General features: G+C 43.6%; 1 protein-coding gene across 2 annotated transcripts in view; it reads right to left on the bottom strand.

Annotated features, from left to right (window-relative positions):
• Positions 1-6,499, bottom strand: part of TFAP2C (transcription factor AP-2 gamma) — a 14,128-nt gene extending 7,629 nt beyond the window's left edge. Inside the window, exon 1 of one of the 2 annotated variants that reach the window (XM_069072460.1) lies at positions 6,387-6,499. In XM_069072460.1, the coding sequence (XP_068928561.1) occupies positions 6,387-6,416 (30 nt within the window). In that variant the 5' untranslated portion in view covers positions 6,417-6,499. Of the gene's footprint in view, positions 1-2,101; positions 2,411-6,386 lie in introns of those variants that run through there. The other variant, XM_069072459.1, reaches the window with a different exon arrangement.
• Positions 6,500-22,912: the final 16,413 nt, after the last annotated feature.

Here is a 22,912-nt window from a genome sequence, read left to right as displayed (position 1 = left end):
CTTTCCCCTCCCCCACCACTTTCTTGTCCCAGATTAGGGTTGTGGCATCCAGGATACCCTACCCCATTCAAAGGCAATCCATCAATTCGAAGACGTTGGGCGCTCGGATTTTAGGGAGCCAATAAATTCCCTAAAAGGGGGGCGGGGAAAGGGGATATTTGGAGGCTGCCCAAAGAAAAGACCATGGAACTTTGAGCACGGGGAGGACATACAACAGGACAATAAAGAATAACAACAGAAAAAATGTCTCAATCTTTGGTTCTCAACCCTCCCCCTCACTTGCGGCGTGTAACTTCTCCGCCCGGCATTGAACTCATTCCCTTACTTGGGGGGGACACGAAGTCAGTTTTGATCCCTAGCTACAAATTAAATGAGTAAACAGAAGTTCCCTTCCCCGCAAAAGTACCCAAAACACCTCCTTTCCCAGTCCCGCAGAAGGCTCCAAAGGTGCCAGACCCACCGCGCGGTTCTCCATGTCCCTCCGCGACCGCATGCGACTCAGGATCGCAAGTTAAACAGGCAGCGCATGGTGGCAGGCGGGGACGGACAAGAAGGCGGGGAAGGCGTTTTTTCCTCCCTCCAGGACACCTTCTTCCCGTGACGAATTGGGTGGAGGGACATTTGGGTTGGAGAAAGGGTCCCAACTGATGTTATGCGCCTACTCAAGCCCAGCCAGCAAAAAACTCGCTACCTCGCGCAGATGCCGCCGGGGCTGGAGGAGGTGACACCCACCCTCCTTAGCATTATGCCGAGTAAGAGGTATTTAGGGTCAAGGTAGGAGAAAAATGCAACGCAATCGAGGCGGGACTGCAGAAGAAAAAACCAAGAGTAATAAATCCCCTTCATTTGAGGACAGAAACTGGAGATTTATTTATTCTTTTTTAAAATTTTCCTGGGGTACTTAAACTAGCCCATGGGCAAAGGCCCAGAACTTTTAGCCCCTCTTATACTTGGACCAGCGAGTTTTATCCCGAAGGCCAGGCAAACAGTTGGGACTCGGAAGCATCTGGGGATGGCGCAGCCTCCTGCCGTCTCAAGAAGCTGTTTTCACAGACGGCGGGAAGAAGAGCAAGCATCAAATTTTTCAGCTGGTAGTTTGGAGGTAGGGAATGCGGCACTCCATCCCGGATTCAGATGATCACCATCCGGCTCCCAGTATTCCGAGCCCGAACCGTAAACTTCGGCATTGGATTCTCCTGAGGACCCTTATCCCGGATACCTTTGGGGTACCGGTGGTCAAAGGAGGAGCCTGGAAAGAAGGCATTCTCCCCCTAGCGGAGAGAAACAAGTTCTGCAGAAGACAGAGTAAGTCCAGTTACTCTGTTCTAATTTGCTGTCCCTGATCCCCGCTGCCTGTCCCACAGTGCTAATGAGACGTTCGGTCTGGTTTAGGGTTCTCCCTGAAGCTCAACGCAGCGCAGACCTCGCCTACCTCTGTGCGTCGTCTTCCTCTTCCCGCTCGCCGGCTTCCTCCCTCTCCCTCCCACTCTATGAAGCTCCTAGCTCAACCTGTCAAACAGGCTTTTTCACTCTAGGACGCTTACGGCCTCATCTGTCCTCCCCGCCCCCCCCCAACCCCTTAAAGCTTAATTTTTTATGTTTCCCTAAATTACGGATTAAATGTAGGCTAAGGCCCCTTATAAGTGTCAGTAAGGGGACTAGTGGAGTCATCGACCTCTTTCATTATTTTATGACTTCCAACTTACACCAATCTACAGTCGGAGATAGCTATGAAAAAAAGTGTTCCCCCCATATAAATTTAGGAGAATTTTCACTGTCACTTTCTCCTCTCTGATCCCTGGGTGGTGATGGGTTAAAAGCAAGAATGCCCAGGGACGCGTTGAGGCATACGAGTAAAAAACCACAAGCGCTGGGGCTTAAGTGTGGCAGTGGCCCATTACTTGCAGTTAGTTCACCATCCCCTCCAGTTCATTCTCCCCTAGAAGCCTTTAATTTCCTGCCCCTATTCCTACAATCCAAGTAGCCCATTCTCTTACTCCAGGCGCGCGGGGTTCGAACTCCAGGAGCTAGTTTACCTAAGTTAAAATCCGCCCGCGGGCGCCGGGTTCCCCCATCCCCGCCCTGACTGCGCCTTTCTCACCTCGCAGTCCTCTTCGTACTTGACGTTGTCGGCTAATTTCCACAACATGGCGTCCGAAGTACCCCAAAATAATCGCCAAGATCCAGGATCCCCCCACCCCCCAGGTGGTAAATCCAAAGTTGGGGTCACGGTCGCTGGTTCCCCGCCCCCCAGACTGACTGGGCTGGGCTCTCTGTCCCCTTCAGATGGACTGCATGGGAAGCTGCTTCGGGGAGGTACCGATTTCTTTCTCTCTCTCTCCCTGGAATGGTCAAGGATCTCTGCCTGTTCCAGCACTTCCCCCGCACCCAGCCAGCCTTAATGGGAAGGAAATTAACATAACTCCTCCCCCGGGACTGCACTGAAGGCCCAACTTTGTGAAGACACTTAGCCTAAGCAGCCAGTCACAGGGGCCCGACCGAGCGGGCCCCACCCAGAACTCCTCCTTCGCTCTCTTTTCTCCAGCTGCTGTGCGCTCCAGCCTGGCGTCGAGCCAAGACCCACGCACAGAACGGAGATAGGAGGGTGGAAAGGGGGTGGAAAGAGCGGAGCCTGGGCTGCAGAGTGCGCAAACAGCACAACTAGAGGAAAGCCAAATGCTGAAAACGCGCCTTTCTTAGCACTCCCAGCTCCTACCCAAGCATGCTTTATTTATTTTTGGGTGGGGTCGTTTTGGTGAAGAAGCTCGGGAGTAAAAACCGGGTAACTTGTTAAGAGTGGAGTGGCCGAAAAATAAGTCAGAGAGAGAAGCTTAGTGAGTGGTTACTACAGTTAGGCAGCCCAGCCGTTTTGAAGGGGGCCAAACTTGCCTGGTAACGGCAGGCAAATGCTCTAATGCCCTATTATCACTGCCAACTGTCTAATAGCAATTCACTTTTATATAGCATTTTAAGTTACTATTTCTTTCACTTCCAGTGCAAGAATCACTACATTACTTTATCTATTCCAGGCTTCGAAATGAGTCCGTTGGTACACGTTCACTTTAATTTCCACGACCCCTGCTCCCTTCCAACGCTCTCGTGCTTGAATTGGGGAGGTTCTGTATAAGGGACCTGCCCCCCCCCAATCTCCATAGGAATGGCAAAACAACAACAAAAAAAACCTGAAGTTTTAATAATCCATCGAAATGTGGCCCCAGAAAGGAAGAAAAAGGATAGAATACTAGAGAGAATGTGGGAGCCCTAGCAAACATCAAGTAAGCAAAATTTCCTTGACTTCCACTTACAGGGGCTACAGTTTGGAGGAAGAGGAATAGATTAATTAAAATAAGCATTCTAATCGAAATTATTGCAAACGAGCGAGTCGAATACCAAAATAGGGAACACTGCACATCTGAGTTATTTTGCTTGTAGTGGGAGAGTTTAAGGTATAATTTAGTCATGTCCTAGAAGATTTTTCTGAGCATTTTCTAGAAAATGGTTCAGAACTTTATCGAATATTTGAAGCCATTTTTGGATAACAGGCTAGAATTTGGAATATAATGGTAACGACTCAGTCTACAAACACAACTACAAATGCAACTTTATTAGGTCATTTCTATTTTCATTTAATTAAAAAGAGTGGTTTGGTTGTTTTTCCTCTCTATGCATTTGAAAGGTACAAGATAACTGGCCAGTCTCCGAGAGAAGTCTTTTCAAATGCTGAATTCCAGGGGAGGACGAGATCGATTTGAATTCATAGGCTTAGAAGAAAATGTGCAACGAGTAAGAGACAGAGAGATTATATTTTAGAACTGACAGTTCCTTCTTCTCCCAACACAGGCACCCTAAAAATGCCCACTGGGGCCCTTAAGGGAAAATCCCTTCCGAAATGTGGTGGGAGCAGGGAGCAGCAGGGGAACAGTAGAAGGCCTCAAACAGATTGAGAGCTGGTACTGATGGAAGATGGCCTCCCCCGCCCCTTTTTAGGCTAGCAGACCACCCCCCCCCTTTCAACGCAGTTACTCCGCCTCCAAAAATACACCCCCATTCCCGACTAGTGACTGGAAAGGCAGAGTTCAGAGGCCCTTCTTTCCGCCACAGAAGTTCCTCCACTATAAAAAGCACCTAAGAACTCCTACTCCTGAATCCCACCTGACTTTTCCCATTTTTTTGGTAGAGTCTGCTGTAGAGTCGATCATTTTTGCAAATTACATACTTTTAAAACAAATGTCTTTCCCCCACTGCAAATGTCCAGAATTCCAGGCACCTATTATATTAGTAAAGGTGATGGTGGTGAAGGGAACAAGAGCGGGGAACCGTCTATGTTCCGCAGGCAGACATTAAAGATCCCAAATTGTTTACATTGCTCTTGGTGTCCCCCCACATTCCCCGAGAACTTCCCAAGTTTTTTTTTTCAAAGGGAGCCAAAAGTATCAAAGGAGATGGTTCCTACAGAAAATTCTGGTCCTTACTAGTAGGCACAGGTTCCACTGAAGTTTCTTTAAAAATTCCTTTAGGCTGGGAGAAAGAGAGATAAAGAAACTGGTTTGGGGAATCCTTTAGACCCTTGGGAATCTAAGGGAGAGGAACATCCAGTGAGGTATTTGAGGAGACGCGCTGCTGTACCTTCCTTCCCCTTTTACTCTCTTGAAAAAAAATCAAGCATGGACTGTGTGCTTACTATGCTTGGCACAGGGAGAGGTGCAGATTTTAACTGACAGATCAGGTCGCTGCCCTAAACGGTTGGACAATTAATTGCCCCTGGTGCTCGATATTTAGGTCGGGAACCAGCTAGTTGAGGACCAAAATGTCTACACGCCCCCTCACCCAAATCTATATACCCCGCCCCCTGAAAAAAAAAAAGCCCAAATCCGCCTTTCCCAGTCTCAAGCACTTTATGTCCATCATCTCTCATCCCAAGTCCTATCCTGATTAAACCAGAGATGGGCTAGCACAGTGCCCAGTACAGTGGATACGAAATGAATGCTTTTTGAATCGAAGCAGTTTTCAATAACTTCCAAGGAAGGGATCCGCTGTCTTTACTTTCCTTCCCTCCTTAATAAGCAGGGAGAAACTGGTTAGCATTGATGCCTTAATACCTAATATTTGCCAGGAAAAGCCTAACTTTTGCTATTTGTACTTTCCTACAAGTCTAAAAAGTTTCTCAGTGCCAAGTTTACAGCAAAACTTGGAATGATGCAGTGCAGTCCGAAGCTTCGTCCCCCAACCACAGACAGCTGCTCCCTGGCGGCAGAAGGCTTCCAGGAGCCCTAGACCTTCTGCAGTTTATCGGCCCTAAAAACCTTCCTTGCTTTAAGTACGAAATGGCGCTTCTCCGATCTACGAACATTTTCTTCGGAGAAGCCCTCGGATTCACTTCCTCGAAATAAAATCAGAAAGGAGGATCGGGCTCTGTCGGCTGAGGAAGTACTCCTGGGAGCGCTTGCCTCTTTTATCCGGGGCACAATCCTCGCCTCGCGGTCTTCGCACCCGAGGCGGGCACGAACCAGAGAGATTGAATCCCGATTCTCCTTACCGAGTTCGAGGCGTCGGCTGGGACCCCTCCAGGGGAATCCGACCGCTCTCAGAGCGGAGGCAACAGCCATATACTCCTGGGCTTGCCAGAATTTCTTTCCAATTTAACTACATCCTTGACACATAAAACTATGCGAACACAGAATTACGAGCTCCTTCCAGTCGCAAAAAGTCCCCCCTCTCATCACCATAGGTGCAGGTGGAGGGGTCTTGGAAGAAAAAGAGCAAGAAGCAGGTGGGGGGACAAAAAACAGCAAAGCGCTCCAGGGAAAACTTCCTTCAAACAGGTGTGCGCTCCAGCCCGGGCCGCTGAGCCCCGAGGGGGCGAACGGGCTGAGGCCCCAGCGCGCCTTCCCCTGCGGCGGGACAGCCGGACCGACTGACTCCCGGGAGACCGCCTTTCCTCACCAGGCATTTGGGTGCTGACTGCCCAAAAGTGCAGCCAAACTGCGAACCGAACTCCTTGCCTCATTCGGCTGCCCCTCACCCCACATACACCCCAGGGCTGGGTGGAAAGAGCTGGCCCCAGCGTCCCACCACCTTCACCTGATCGGCCACCGATTCGTCGCGGGTTAAGTGTGCATATAATAGTTCAAGGATAAAGACTTTGGGACAGACATCCAAGACAACTGAGGATGGAAGACTCCGGGCCCACCCTTGTTCCTCAGTCCCCCCAGGAAGTCAGCCCAGACTGGTCTAGGCTCTAGATCGTTTTGCTTGGGAATCTACTCTCCTTCCCAATCTTTTCCCAAGCCAGTAAAGGGGGGAAACCCAGGGCCGCTGCCCCAGCCTAGGCCCTCCGGCGCTTGAGCGTTCGGCGCCGCTCCCTGTGAGCAGTTAAAGACACATACTTGCCAATTGAGTCTCCCCAGCAGAGCCATTCAGCCTCCCAGTGGGGAGTCGAACTCCTGCAGCAGCTGCCGCTTTAACTGGTCGACCTGCCACTGCCAGAACCCCACACCTGGAAGCCAGGGCCGCCGGCCAGGTGCGCATGCGTGCCTGGAGCCTTTTCCCCACCCCCAACCGCTATCTCCCACCATCCCCAAGAACAACAACATGCACACCCAACCGCACCCAACCCACTGACCCACCTGCACCTATCCTGGTTGAATTCGTCTAAGATACTCAATTCAGGTTCATATTTACACCTACTGGTTATGCACAGGCACCTCCTTCTGTGCATGCGGGCCTGTCCATATGCACAAGTATAGAGTACACACATTTACCTGAGACTATACAGACCTGCTAAATCACAAGAAACATACGTGAACAACTACATTTACTCAGTATGTAATTGCATGATTTGGGGTTAGTTAGAGCGCTAAGCCTGGAGCAGGGAAGACCTGTATTCAAATATGGCCTCGGATACATACTTGCTCTGTGACCCTGGGTAAGTCACTTGACCCTGTTTGCCTCAGTTCCTCATCTGTAAAATTATCAGGAATAGTAAATGATAAACCACTCCAGTATCTTTGCCAAGAAAACCCCCAAATGGGGTCATGGAGAGGCAGACACAACTCAACAGCAACAATTACATGATTAGATGTATGTTTATATGGTATGTTGAAGTCAAAAGATGGCCAAACACAAGCTTAGTGATCATAGTTAAGGCCCTTTCAAAGTTCCTTCATCCCCAAAATGAGAATACGGTAATAATTATCTGCTTCTTAGTGTTGTAGTGGAAAGAACTTTGTAAGCTGTAAGGGGCTTATTGAAATGTTATCTTGTCCCTATGTCATCACACAGGGATGGAGAGTCACCTCAGAGGAGCTAAGAAGCTCTTAGTCCAAGCCCTTCTGCTGTACTGGCTGTGTGCCCCAGCTGTGGGCAAGTCGTTAAATGACTCTTGGTGCTCTAAGCAGCTAGGACCAGAAGGTGAAGGCTACAACAGCTAAGTAGATTAGTGGACCTCTAATTCAAAAACTAGCTGTGACCCTGGAAAAGTCACCACCTCTCTCAGCCCGTTTCCTTATCTACAAAATGAGAGGTTGGACTTCTAAGATCCCTTCCAGCTCTGAGAGATTTCTCTGTACAAATGAAATCAGAGGCCTAGTCCCATATCCCCATATGCATTCACACATGTGAATATAAACATTGTCAGATACATTTAGGTACAGAAACACCTGGGGGAACCCATTGCTGTGGAAAAATATGCACTAACTAGGCACATTCTTTTATTCATATGCATACTCTTCAGAGAGTATGTGCTTGTGATAACCTCACACTCATCTTCCTAAAGCTTGTGTACATATTTATGTACCCCCCACAAATATGTACAATAATAATTGCATTTATATAGCATAGGCACTGTGCTTTTAAAATCTCATTTTTATCCTCACAACCACCCTGGGAGGTAGGTACTATTATAATCTCCATCTTACAGTTGAAGAAACAAAGATATATAGAGGTTAAGAGACTTGCCCAGGGTCACACAGCTGGTAAGTATCTGAGGCAGTATTTGAACTTCTTCTTGACTCCAGGCCAGACACACTTTCCCTTGCACCACCTAGCTGCCTTTAGCCGAGGCATGCATCTTTCATGTAGGCACACTGACACACGTGCACATATATTCTCAGAGAGTGGAGCCACATTTAAGCTCCTTTTTTGGCAGGCCCCAAGGAACCTCCTGACAGCCTCCAAGGAGATCTTTCCTCTAAAACTGGATATCTTGGATTAGAATTCTCCATTGAGCGACCTAAGCATCTGCCTGAGAACTCTGGCCTCTGGGAGTCCAAAGCAAATAGGGCCCAACTTCTTATTTGATTTCTCTCTATGTCCCAGGCAGGAAGATTTCCAGGAAAACAATTGCTAGGGGAGATACACCAAGGTTAGGTGGGTAGGCAGACAGATATGCCTGCAGTAAAGGTAGCTGAGCAGCCCAGTCAGCTCACATCTACCTGCATACCCACCTCCAAAGTCCCTTCAGGTGTTCCTGGAGAGAACAGAAACCAGAAGGAAGCTTCGCTGAGGAGCTGGTGCCCACACCACACTCCTCCCCCTTCTCTCCCTGCCCCAAGGCCTGGGAGAGGAAGTCCTGACCTCTCCCAACTCATCTACCAACTTCCCACCCAGAGGGGCTGGGAAAACCAGGAAGCAAGACTCACTACCCCATTCATCTAGGGCTACTTTTATGGGACACCCTCCCTCCACCCCAACCCACTTGGCCAAAAATAAAGACTTGCAGGAATTTTCTTGATTTTGTATATATGTGTGTGATATATGTACTATATACTATATAGGCATATTCACATTGTATGTACTGTGTAGTGCCTCATAATGTAATATATCTATGGGGTTTTTTTTCTTCAAGACTTCCTCCAAAAATGTAATTAGTTTAGTTATGGTCATTTCTGGCTTTTCTATTAACACCCACTCTTTTAGAAGTGGCTTTTTTTTTTTCCAGGGCCAGTTCTGTAACTTTTCAGTGAATTCACAGCCTTCTTTTATCTCCCTTTGATCTGGATTCTGACACCTAACATGTCTCCAGGCCCTACTAAATTTGAAAGGCTGCACCAGCCCCTGGAAAGGGTTTTGAAAAGGGTTGGGCAGAGTGTGAGCCTACTGGGCAATCACATGTATTTACTTTGAGAATATCAGTGGAGAAGGTACTGAGACAGCATGAGACTCCCCTTCTTAGAAAGGCTGCAGACAGGGAAAGAGATGATACCATCACCTGGCCTGTCAAATGAAATGGTTGTAATCATTTAACCCTGCTGTCTGAGATACAAAAAGGAATGGGGCCCCAGAGAACTCAGTCAATGATCATAGGATGACCATTTAGATCTGAAAGGACTCCTGGAGGTCATAGAATTATAGATACTAGAACTGGAAAGAACCTCACAGTCTAGCGATTCTTAACCTGCAGAGATTTCAGAAGGTTTGTGGATGTGATTAAGGGAGAAGAAAATCACATCTTTATTTTCACTAATCTGTAACTGAAATCTAGCATTTCCTTTGATTATCTGTGTAAACAACAAATCATTATCCATAGATTTTGCCAGACTGCCAAGGGGATCCACAATGTAAAAAAGTCAAATAATTCCTAGTCCAATGTCCTCATTTTACAGTTGAACAAACTGAGGTCCAGAAAGGTTAAATCATTTGAATAGGTCAGTGGTGGAAAGGATTTGAATCTGTTCACCTAACTGCATAGCCTTTGTACTATGCTAAGTTCATTTGGCTTTCCTAGTTTTTACACAAATCTCTCTGACGCAAATTGAATGAAGCAACACGTAGGAACACTAAGGATGATAATTAAGGAAGAAACTCCTTGTTCTCTTCTATTTCTCTCCTTCAGATTGTTTCTGAGAGGTAGTATGGTTTGATGGGAGACCTCAGTTCAAATCCCAATTCTGTCAACAATTACTTTTTTTTTTTTGCCTTTTTGGAGGGCAAGTGGGGTTAAGTAATTTGCCCAAGGCTACACGACTAGTTTTTTGTTTTGTTTTGTGTGTGTGTTAAGTGTCTGAGGCCAGAACCGAACTTGGAACTTGGGTCCTCCTGACTCCAGGCGCTTTACTCACTGCACCACCTTCTGTCCCTTCTGTCAACAATTACTGCTGCTTCTTAGTACAGGCAAGTGAATTCACATCTTTGATCTCCAGTTTTGCCATCTGCAAAATGGGGATAACAATACTTGTGCCACTTAGCTCAGAGGGCTCCTAAGAAGAGAGTGCTGTAGAGAAGTAGGATCTTTCTAAAGGCAACTTGTACCTGCCAGGTGAACAAATGAATACCCTTTGCCTAAAAGACTAGCGCTCTTTCTACTGAAAGAGGGTGCCATCTACTCTCAGCAGGAAAGTTTATGCAAGTTGGCACTCCTGAAGACATTGCAAGAATCCCCAGAAGGACTAACATTTGGACTGTCACCGTTGTTCCTTTCTCTTTGTCCTCCTAAGAACATGCCTCTTCCCTCTGCTTTCCCTGGTATTTCCCTCTCTCATCCCATACCAGTCTGAGCTTTCCTGAGCTCAGTGCCAAGTGCCAGCACCCTGCGTGTAAGAACTCAGTTCAGTGGAGTTTCCTGGCCTAAACAAGAAAGGGGTTTACATGGCAACGGCTGAACACTAGGAGGAACACAGGCAGGCAGCAATCACCACCAAATGAGACAGGAGGGAACAACCCTAGAAGTAAAGGGCTCATTCTTCAGCTCAGAAGAGAATGCTAAAGAAGGACCAGAACCCTCTCCAAGGCCAGGAGTGCTAACAAAAGACTTGGAAATAGGAGAGTGAACAATCATTTGGGGAAGCTCTGGCCCTTGTTGACCTAAGCTTCCCTTACATGAAACCAATAAAATAGAAATGAAAAAAGGAAAGGTTATGTATTTTGCCCAAGCAAATGGAAGGTTCTTATTAAAAGAGAAAAAGCCTTGAGGCTACTTGTTTTTAATTTTGGAAGACAAATGAATGAATGAGTAAATTAATGAGCAACAAAGGCCTTCATTAAGCATAACTTCATATTCAGCCATGTTTCCTTCCTTTGAAAAAAATATACACAATGACTACAACAGTGTAAATAGCAAAAGAACCAAACAATCAAAATCAATATTCTGAAATTATAGTAACCAAGTTCGTCCCAAATAAGAGTTATGGGCAGACACCTCTCCCACCATGCTTCTTTGAAGAGAGGACTTAGATTATGGGCATGGAACACTACAATAACAGCAGACTTTTAAAATATCTCAGTTAGTTTTGCTGAACATTTCTTTCCCTTCTACTCATTATTATAAGGAATATATAATATAAAGAATATATTGGGGGGTGGTGAAAGAGGGATACTGCATTGAGAAATGTAGGTGCAAAAGCAAACATTAATAAACATCATATTTTTTAAATGTAAACAAAATAGCAACAAAACATAAGAAATCTAATGCTGAGAAGTAGTAATAACCAAGCTAGGTCCCAAAGAAGAGATATGTCCTCCTTCTCTTCTTTGTAGAGGTGGAGGACTATAGGTAAAGAACAGTACATGTAATTCTAGGTTTAGTTGCTCTATTATGTCTTTTTAAAAATGTTCTATGATGTAACTCTCGGGAAGAGAGAAGACTATATTGGGAAATATGGGATATATAATACATATATAGATATCTGTGTGTATAAATTCCCAAAAGAATTTCCTTCATTTGGATTCCATTGAATATATGGAATTTGGTTAAGATCACAATGTGACCTGATGAGCACACACCTGTCATATCCCTTCAGTATTACAAACTCAGCATGTTTAAAGAGTATTTCTTTCTCCTCCTCCCCAAACATACCCCTCCTTCAAACTTTGCTCTTTTTTGTGGAGGACACTATCATCCATCCAGTCACCCACATCCATAACCTCCCCATCATTCTTAACTCTGTCTTCTCCCTTCCTCCCTCCCTCGACACATAAAATCAGTTGCCAATTCTTATCTTACAACAGTACCTCCACATCCCTTACAGCTCTCAACGAATCTTGCCTCGACTATTAGAATAGTCTCTCAATTGGTGTTCCTGTTTCCATTCTCTCCCCTGTCCAATTCATCTTCCACACAGCTGTTCAAGGCTTTGTGATTAGGTCACTTCTCCGCTCCAAAGCCTTCAGGGGCTCCCTATTTTCTCTGGGATAAAATACAAACTCCTCAACCTGGCATTTAAAGCTCTCTACAATATAGCTCCAGTCCACCTCCCTAGCCTTACCTCCCTTATTACACTCTGAATTCATCATTCTTTATCCCCTCTATGTATTTGCACAAATTGTTTCCTACTAATAAACTGTACTCCAGTCTCCCAATTGTTAACAGTCTCTCCTCCCTCGAATTACCTCGTCACTTAACTGTGTAAAAAGTTGTATCCCTTAAGAACTCACTATTTAACAAAAACTGTTGGGAAAACTGGAAAATAGTAGGGCAGAAACTAGGCATAGACCAGCATCTTACACCCTATACCAAGATAAAGTCAAAATGGGTATATGGTTTAGATATAAAGATTGATGCTACAAGCAAACTAAGAGCAAAGAGTAGTTTACCTGGCTTTGGAAGTCAAAAAACTTGGGTTCCTGTCTTGGCTCTGCTACTTATCCCCAATATGAGGCTGGCCACTTCAATTCAACTCTCTAGGCCTCAGTTTCCTGATACATAAAATGGAGATTTGGACTAGGTAATGCCTTAAGCTCTTTTTCATCTCTAAATCCTATAAAAAACTAGCTAATATTTTTTCCTCTTCAAAATGTCTAGGTCTTACCTGTGGAAGCTTGGCTAGAACTAGTCACATTTTCATACTAAAGGTTCAAGCCTTCTGTCTCCAAAAACAGTTCTTCTTCCATGTCTTTGAGAAGGTGAAAGTTTCTGTAAACATTATTATGCAACTCAGACCTATTGGAAGGTAGGATTTTTTTTAAAATCCCTCATTTTACTTATAAGTCCCACTTATATCTCGGTAAATCACATGTAGAGCACAGAAAAATAATAAAATGGTCTTTTTTTTCCCATTGTATAAATCTTGCTAAGTCAGACAGGTCTTTTAATCTATTCTCCCAAATTACTGAGGGTTTGTTGTATAGGGAATTGTATAAGGTAAAACTTTCAAAGAATTGTAAATGTCTCATCTTCTTTCATTCCTTCCTCCCCCATGCCAGGAAAGGAGAAATATGATCACTGGAAAGAAGCTTTAGAATTCAAGAAGGCCTCTTGGAGAACATTTAGCACAACCTACTTAATTTTTATTTTCTGTAAGAAACTAGTATTGTTTCCTTTTTCCTTCAGTGTACTCTAGCTCTAGTGAAATCATCTGAGGATAAAACTTAAGACCCACTGAGTAGGAGGAGTTCCTACTGTACACAGGGGCTTGAGCAGAAGCTACAGACCAGTCTTCAGTAGCAGGCTGAAGGTGCCAGTTCCCAGAAGGGAATTGCTGAATGGTCACAGATGGCACAGAATTTTTTCACAGCCATCTAAAACTGCAGGTTGAGCAGCAATGAATTCTGGAACCAAGGTAGTCCATGAACCCTGAAACTCTTCCTGTATCACTGCCTTTTCAGCTAATCCCTTTTCTTCCTTGTCCATCTCCCCTAAATCTCTGTAAAACTAAGGATCAATTATGACCTACTACCAGAGATGCTCATGTGAGAAAGCACCATCCCTGTGGCCTCTGTGGGCTAGCTATCATCACATCAGACTCGTTGCACAAGCTCCCTAATTTGTCCTCTGGAATGGCAATATCCACACATTGAAGTGGAGAGTCTGTTACTCAGTGCAAAGGCTGGTAAGGTTCTGTCAAAGGCTTCTGATCAAGACAAGCAACCACCAGGGGGCCAGGCTCCCCAAAAGCTGTCTGGATTTGGCTGATGTTACCAGTTGTGACGGCAAATTGCAAAACTGCATCCTGGTCAATATTATTGGATAAGATGATCCCCTTGGCTCAGCTGACTTTTCAGTGGCACGAAGCTGTTAGCGTAAGCTTTTCCTCAAGTTGTCTTCAGGTTAATGATGTTGCTGTTCTCAACCTTTCATTTATATATGTATATATATATATATGTGTGTGTGTATACATATGCATATGTATATATTTATGTATACACACATATACACTTAATATTATATACTACATATATGTATAATATGTTCTTTCATTTGAAAATCCATGTTAGTGCCACCCCAGTGTTGTTCCTGTAGCTTGGAACTTAACATTTTCTTTCTTCATCTGCAAGATATGTAGGGCTATGAACACTATGAACATTCCCCTTTAAAGTTAGGAAGGAAACCAAATACAACATCCTATGTGTATCTGTTCTTGAAGGTATGAAAAGGGTTAATCCACTCATTTTGCATGTGAGAAAATGAAGGCTTAGAGAAGTTATGATTTGCCCAAGGTCACAAAACCAGTAAGTGTTAGAGCCAAGATTTGAACCCAGGTCATCTGACTACAATTCCAGTTCTCATTCTACCATAAAAGGAGTTATTAACCATATTTGGGCCAAGGGTCCCTTTGGCAGTCCTAGCAAAACCTGTGGACCACTTGTTATAATATTTTTAAAAAACATGCGTAACTGGAGGAAATGCTAGATTTCAGTTAGAGGTTAGTAAAAATAAAGACAGTCTTTTTGGTCATTCATTTCATGGACCCTTGCACTATAAAGTTGGCTTATGGATCCTAGGTGAAGGACTCCTGCATTATGCCAACACCAACCTGCTACTGCCTATTTCTAAATGGTTAAATCAAGGTTCGAAGAATATATTGATTACAGTAGCTCAGTTTGCGCAATTCTATAGACCTTGGGGGAAAAACTTGCCCTTAGTAATTTTTTTTTTTTACTTAGTTGAACTCAAGTGAAATGGAACTGGACTAGACACTAGACAGGAGGCCTATGTTCCCATTTGATTGATTGTCTCCCACAACTTGCTTTCTTTTATAAGGAAACTTAGTCATGAAGCTCCAGAGAAATGAGAGCTACAAAGAGAAATGATCAGTTTACTAGGCAGCCAAAAGTGTTCCCCACCCCCCACATCTTCCACATCCTTTTCAAATTCAGCCTATCATTTTGAATACTCAGCAACCTTACATGTAGAATCTGCCATGGAATAGGACAAAAGAAGGCAAATAATGTGTCCTTGGTAAATGGGGACCAAGGGGACAGCCAGAAGCAAAGAGCCTTAAGAGGGTCCTTCTAGACACCAGAGTCACCTCCAAGGAGACTTCAGGACATTTTTCTAAATGGAGATTTTTTTAAAGCAGCAAATCTCACCCTATTTCTTCCTTCAGGTACCATAGGTATGGATTAGTCCTAAATGCAACGATCAAGTTAGAAACATGTAGCGAAACTAGAGATTCTCTGATCCAGCCAGCCCTGGAAATTGCACCCAGACTTTCCATATACTATCACTCAGCACCTTCATCTCCTTGAGGGATCATGATATACAAAATTTATCATCCTATCTAAATCATGGTGGCTGTTGTCCCTCAGTCCCTAAGATATTCTCCTTCCTTCCTCAATGAGTTTGGTGCCTGGCTCCCAGTCTTTCTCTCCTCCTTATCTCCTGCCCTGGTACTGAAGAATTTCATCAGACATATGGGGGCTCCTTCAGTACCCTAACTTCCCATCTCCTCAATCCACTTGGTTCTTATGATCTGCTCCTGCTCTCGTTCTATCTTGGCTACATAGAGATAATCATATCCTTAATCTCCCGGTCACCCACAAATTCTACCTTAAAGTTCATCAACTCTGAAATTCATTTATGTGATCCTAATCCTTTGTCATTCCAACTTCCCTTTGCTTGACAACCTCTAACCCTACTCTCTTCCCCTGCTCTGGTCCCTCTACCTCTGTTCTTTCCCAAGCCATTATGCCTTCACCAGTTACTCTCCTACTTCTATTTCTTGACGAATCCACTCAATTCTTCTCTCAAATGCTGCCTTGACAAAACCCAACCCTAGATTACTCTCACCATCCTCCTCGGGTCCTATTTATTTGCAACTGAAGAGAACTCTAGTAAGTCACAAATTAATCTCAAGTGGATTTTCACTGCAGCAACACAAAACATACTACTGATCTTTAATTGGCTCTCTATCCCACCTTCCACAGCCACTGTTCCAAACTTTTTCATCTCTCCTCAGGCTTCCCATAATATCTCACGTCTTCAACCCTCTTAGCTGAGGACTTCACCTCATACTGCACCTAAAAATTTGAGATCATTCAGTGAGAGTCCCCCTTATCCCTTCTTCCTGACATCTGACATCACTCAGACATCTTCTCCCACTAGCTACTATTTCACTTTGGTCTTGAATGAGGAGGTGACCTTTCTTGCCAAGGTCAACCACTCTAGGGCGTATCCTTGATCTTTACTCCCATCTTCTCTAGCAGATTGCCTCCACTATTACCCTCCATTCTCTTTGTCTTCAACCTCTCCCTCTCTATTGACTTCTTCCCTGCTGCCTACAAAAATGCCCCAGACTCTCTCACACTTAAAAAAAATTCCAAAACAATAAAAACAAAAACCTTCATTTAAACCCTACCATCTTTGGTAACTTCTGTTTTATATGTGTTTTCCTTTTCTCTGCTAAACATGTTAAGAAAGTTGTCTGTATTCTGTGCCTCTGCATCTCTTAATCTATTCTAAACCTTCTATAATTTGGTTTCTTTTTTCAAATTACCAGTTCCTTCAGTTGCCAAATTCATTGTCCTTTTCTCAATCCTCAGACACCTTGACCTCTCTGCAGCATTTGACACTCTTGGCTCCCCTACTTTTTCTGAGTTTTTATGATTGTCCTTCACCATTTTGTCTAGTCCAGGGTTGGGAAACCTGAGGTCTAGAGGCCACACATGGCCTTCTAGCTCCTTGGGGCAGCCTTTAGGCTGAGTCCAAGTTTTATAGAACAAATCCTTTTATTAAGGGGATTTGTTCTATGAAGTTTGAATTCAGTCAAAGGGCTGAACTTGAGGACCTAGAGGACCACATGTGACTTTGAGTCTGCAAGTTCCCTACTCCTGGTCTAGCCACTTCTCATTGTCTCTTGCTGGTCCCTTCATTGAGATCATGTCAACTCACTGTAGTCATTCTCCATGACTCTGGCTCAGCCTTCTTCACTTTTTTCTCAATTTTATCTCACATAGTGATTTCATCAGTTCTCATGGATTCAATTATGACTTTCTGATCTACTTGCCTAACTATGACCTCTCTTTCTTTCTCTAGATTCTCCCCTGCAGTTGCCTATCTTAAAATGGAAGTCTAAAGGCATTGTAAACTCAACATTATTTTTACTCAGGATTCCATTATTTTCTCAGTCACCCAGGCTTGAAACTCCAGTGTCATCTCCTACTCCTCACCCTCATTCACCCAACATATTCCATTCATTACCAACACTTGTCATTTCTGCCTTGACAGCATCTCTTAGTTTGGTTCTCTTCACTTCTCCCCACTCACACAGCAATCACCCTAGTTCAAGTCCTCATCTCCTCTTTCCTGGACTATTTCAAAAGCTTTCTAATTTGTCTTTCTGCCTCAAGTCTCTCCCCACTCCAATCTGCTGCCAAGTGATTTTCCTAAAGTTCTGGTCTGACTTTGTCAGCTTCCTTCTCAATAGACTCCAGTAGTTCCTTACAGCCTTCAGGATCAAATATAAAGTTTTCTATTTGGTATTAAATCTCTTAATAACCTGCCCCTTTCTTGATTTCCCAGTTTTTTGGCCATTTTTCTCCTCTGTGCACTCTAAGGTTTTTTTTTTTTTTGGTCCTACTTGCTCTTCTTGTTTCTGTGGTTTCATCTTGCCTGTCCCCATGTCTGGAATGCCCACCCACTTCATCTGCACCTCCAATTTGCTTCCCTGGCTTCCCTCTAAGACTGTTCAAATCCCACTTTCTGAAACACATTTCCCTCACTAGCACCAAGGATAGGGATTTACACTCAGTAGGTGCTTAATACTTATTGAATTAAATTTCAGACAGAATTAGCACCTCCCAGAGTTAGTAGATTAGACCCTAGAAACTGCAGAGGCAAAAAGGGTTTAAGTGGCATGCCTAGGGCCACAGAGATAGTAAAGTAAGTATTAAAAGCCAGCTTTTCCCCCATGCTAACTAAGCACCCTAACCCTTTAACTTCAGCAATATATAAGAAAACAAAGAATATTGATTGGTACAGTGCAGAAAAAAAAAAAAGCACTGCACAGGATTTGGGGTCAGAGGTTCTGAGTTCAAATCCTAGTATGTGTTTGCTCTCTGTGAATTCAGACAAGTTATTCTCCATATATCTTCTGTAGAATATGGAACCTCTCCAAATCAGAGTATATGATTTTTCTTTGGTTCCTTCCCACTTATAATCTATGATTCCCTTATCTTTATGGCTCTCCTATATGTGTGTAGCTAGTAATATTGCTTTTGTAAATATATTCATTGAACACAGGATTTCATTAGCATAGGTAATAACCAGAGGAAATTCCAATGCAGGAACCTGCTCTTCAATTAATTTATAGTCATAGACAGTTAGTTGCCTGTGGCACAGAGAGACTAAGTGACTTGCCCAGAGTAACTCAGCCAGTATGTTTAAGAGATAAGAACAGAGGCCAGGTTTTATTAATTCTCTAGACCAGCTCTAGTCACTATATTAAGGTAATCACCCGCAGGTAATAAACATTAAGAGACCTACTGAGGGACCACGATGTGGCAGAGAGAGCACTAGATTGGGGCTGAGTTTTCTTTCTAACTCAGTACCTGACCCTTAAAATTGTTTCAAGTCTCTGACTTTAGTTTGATTATCTATCAATCAGTCTCACCTGCCATGCCTGGCAGGGGTTGTTGTGAGGTATTGGAATGGGGTAATAAGCTTGAAAGTGCTTTGGAAAGTATCAAGCATTAATCAATGTAGAACATTATTGTTTTATCTCTTATTCAGTCTTCCCTGGGCATTTAAGCTTGGTGTCTGGCAGTCAGTCAGCAAACATTTATTAAGCCTTTTCTACTTTCCAGGTACTGAGCTAACTGTTAGGAATGCAAAGAAAAATGGAGATGTCATGCAAATCTCTATTACATACAAGAAACACACAGTATAGGGGGCTGCTAGGTGGCACAGTGAATAGAACACTGGCTGTGGAGTTAAGAGAACCTGAGTTCAAATCCAGCCTCAGACACTTAACATTTACTAGCTGTGTGACCTTGGGCAAGTCACTTAACCCCAATTGCCCCGTCTTTCCCCCCTCCAAAAAAAAACAGTATAAATGGAAGGCAATTCTAGAGAGAAGAGGGGGAGAATCAGGAAAGGCCTCCTCCAGAGGATGGGATGTGAGCTTAATTTTGAAGGAAACCAGGAAAGCTAGGAGTCAAAGGTAAAGAGGGAAGAGAATTCCAGGCATAGGGCACAGCCAGTGTAAATCTATGGAATTTGGAAAAGGAATATCATGTGTGAGAACATCAGAGTACATGGAGAGGAATAAAGTGTAAGGAAACTGAAAAGGCAGGAAAGGGCCATGTTGCAAAAGGCTTTATAAGCCAACAGGAGTTTATAGAGATCCTGAAAGTTCTGGGAAGATATTACTACCAAGTGATGTCTTGCTAGATTTTCAGTAGGTACTAAATTTTTGCAGCCTGCAATATTTTATTCCAGGTTTTTGTTCTTTCTGGTTTTTATTTATTTATTTTCCCAGTTCTTTGCATATACACTACATTGATCCCCAAGGCCAGGCCCCCCTTCTATAATTTCTGGCAGACAATGGCCTAACCCAGAAGTGACATCATAAACACTTCCATTTCCATAAACAAATCAACAGGATTCACCCTTTTTTCTGTTTCCTAGTCAGTGCATTATTAAAGCACCCTCTTTACAACTAGCAGTAGATAAGGACAACAGAGATGAGAGGTACCTGACCTTGTTCCCACTAAATATATTTTGAAAGCTTTCCATTCTGTGGTGGTTGAAGATTATGAATGTTTGATATGGTGACACTATTAAAAAAAAAACATTGTTCTTACATTTTTATGGATTGTATTGCTGTCATTATCATTTCCTTTTTTCCCCATCCTTGGTCGCCAAGAGAGCCTGATCTCCCAAAACTTAAAATACTAAGACTCTTGCAGTAAAGAACTTTGAAGACATTCACAAGGAATCCCTTCTTTTTACTGAGGAGGAAACTGCAGCCCTCATTGAAAAATGACTTGCCCCAGGTCACTCTAAAATAGCTTTTCTTTTAAAAGAAAGACAAAAGAAAAGAATTATGCAGCATTAGAGGTTACACCAGCAAGGTCCCACTCCACCCCCACAGCAGTTAGAAAATGCAGATGTTAGTCTTCAGGTAAAAGTCCATTTAATTCATACACATAACCATCCCGCCCCCCCCATACATCATAATAGAACTCTGCAGTTTCTGGTGTAGGAGGGAGCTTCTTTGAGGAGGCTCAGAGCAAAAGTCTTCTCCTTAAAGCTAGCTAACAGTAAATGAAATTGATTACTAAGACTGAAGCATCAAAAAGCTCAGTGCATATTTAAATAATTCTATTAAGTTAGGAAAATTATAATAATGATGATTGGCACTTTGTTTTTATAATTTCACTTCCTGTTATCTATACATAATAAATGCCAATTCAGATGAACATTTCTACATACAAATAACAGAAAAAAGATGTTCTATAGCACTTTCCAAAGTGTTTTCTTCTCATATCATACCATTCTTATATAATCATTATTTATAGCTAACATTTTGCTTTTGCAAAAACATTTACTTTTACTACCTTCTTTGTTCCTTGCTACGGGTGAAGCAGATGCTTATTACTGCCCCCATTTTACAGACTGGAAAATGAGATTCAGAGGTTCAGGGACTTGCCTAGGGCAATACACCCAGTGTTGGAGATTGAATTTGAACATGGGCCTTCCAATGCCAAGTACTGGCCACTAGACTCTAGACCAGGCTGCCTCAGGTATGTTAGTTTTTATCCCTGAATGAGGAAAGTGGGCTGAGAGACACTCAATTTGCCCAAGGTGACACGGTGAATAAGAGGGTTGGAGAGGATCTCCTCGGAGTACCAAGTCCATCTGTTCTCTGTACCAGTTCTTGATAAAATGTCAGTCGACAAACATTTATTAAACACCTATTATGTACCAGATACTGTGCTAAGCTCTGGGAATACAAAAAGAGACAAGAGATAGTCCCATCTCTCAAAGAATTCATGGCCCAGTGTAGGAGACAACATGTTGACAATGATTACAACCACCCTGCACACATAATAAATTGGAGTTAGTCAAAAGAGAAGAGGCACTAGAATTAAGAGGTATCAGGAAAGGCTTCTTGGAGAAGGTGGGATTTTAGCTGGGACTGGAAGGAAGAGCGGCAGAGATGAGGGGGGAGAACATTCCAGGCATGGGGAAAGGCCAGAGAAAATTCCCAGAGCTGAGAGATGGGAGGGTCTTGTGAATTAAACAGCAAGGAGGCCAGGGTCACTGAATCACAGAGTAAATGGGGTATAAGATCACTTGTGAGGAATGAGAATACTGAAAGGGGGAGGGGGTGAGGCAGATTATGAAGGACTTTGAATCCTGAGCAGTAGATTTTATATCTGATCTTTGAAGTGATAGAGGCTACTGGGGTTTATTGAGAGGGACTGGAGGAAGGAATGAGGTGGTCAGACCTTCACTTTAGATAGCAGCTGACTGACTGGAAGATGGACCGGAGTGGGGAGACTTGGGCCATGGAGACCAACTAGCTGATTATTGAAATAGTCCAGGACTGAGATGATGAGAGCCTATACCAAGATGGTAGCAGTGTCAGAGGAGAGAAAAAACAATTTGAAAGACATTACTAAGGCAAAATCAACAGGCTCTGGAAACACATTCGATGGTGGGGGCAGGGTGAGAGAGAGTGAGGCATCCAGGATGAATGAATTGCAAGTCAGGGAGCTACCAGATCCCGTAGAATTGCAAGGTTCTCCGGGCAAGGAGCTGAACGAAGCCCTCCAGTTCCGATTCCAATTCACCACTGAAGGTGATCCTCTAAGAGTGTTGTAAGCCAGGAAAAACCCCAATTAGCCAAGAAGAGATGCGGTCAGGGCTTTGTAATGCCTTCTCAAACAACAGTGTCAGTGTACAGCCTAGAGAACCTTCCATGGGAGTTTAAACTTCATGGGGAATATTTTTCTCTACTCATTTTGTCTACCCAGCTAGAGAAGGCAGATCTTTATCAAAACCCGTTTTGACAGTATTACAGCTAAAATGATTAATGTTATTACTCACAAACTCTTAAGTAATTACCAGGAGGTGAAGAACCCTCTAGCCTCCTTACAGAAAATGGGGGAAGCAGGTTTGGTCTGTTATTGAAATGTATATGATGTTATTTGAACTGGAGAATAACTAACCCCCAACTACTTTAATATTGGCTCTAGATTTTCAGAAGCACATTCCAGTTCTCTGGCTACCTTCCTAGTGGTGTGTAAAGCTGTGGCCATTTCCTTTCATCTTACTTTTTTTTTTTTTAAGTTTTTCTGCGGCATTTTGTGGTATTGTCCCCACTTTATGGGTGAACAAATTAAGGCCACTCATCTACACTTACCAGCCCCCAATTCTGTTCAGATTTAAACTCTTAATTAAATCAAAGATCTCTTTTGCCCAGGCTTCACTGTGTCCCCACCTCCCCTGTTTGAGGGTAGGAACACGGTTTTCATTCTTTCCATCTGCCCACAGAAACCAGCATTTCCCACTCTTGCACTGACTTAGTGAGTTAAATTCCTTCAGAAAAAATGGAAGCCAGATATGTTTGTAAAGGACCTCCAAAGAGTCCACAAAGTTTTTTTCTATTCTTTTATGTTGTTCAGTCATGTCTAACTCTTTGTGACCCTATTTGGGGGTTTTCTTGGCAAAGACACTAGAGTGGTTTGCCTATTTCCTTCTCCAGCTCATTTTAGAGATGAAGAAACTGAGAGAAAACAGGGTTAAGTGACT

Source organism: Petaurus breviceps, unplaced genomic scaffold (assembly GCF_028583685.1).
Source record: "Petaurus breviceps papuanus isolate PSGF00001 unplaced genomic scaffold, PetGlider_PUasm1.0 90847, whole genome shotgun sequence".
Taxonomy (NCBI): Eukaryota; Metazoa; Chordata; class Mammalia; order Diprotodontia; family Petauridae; genus Petaurus; species Petaurus breviceps.
The sequence above is the reverse complement of the archived record's forward strand: the minus strand, read 5'-3'. Positions and strand labels throughout refer to the sequence as shown.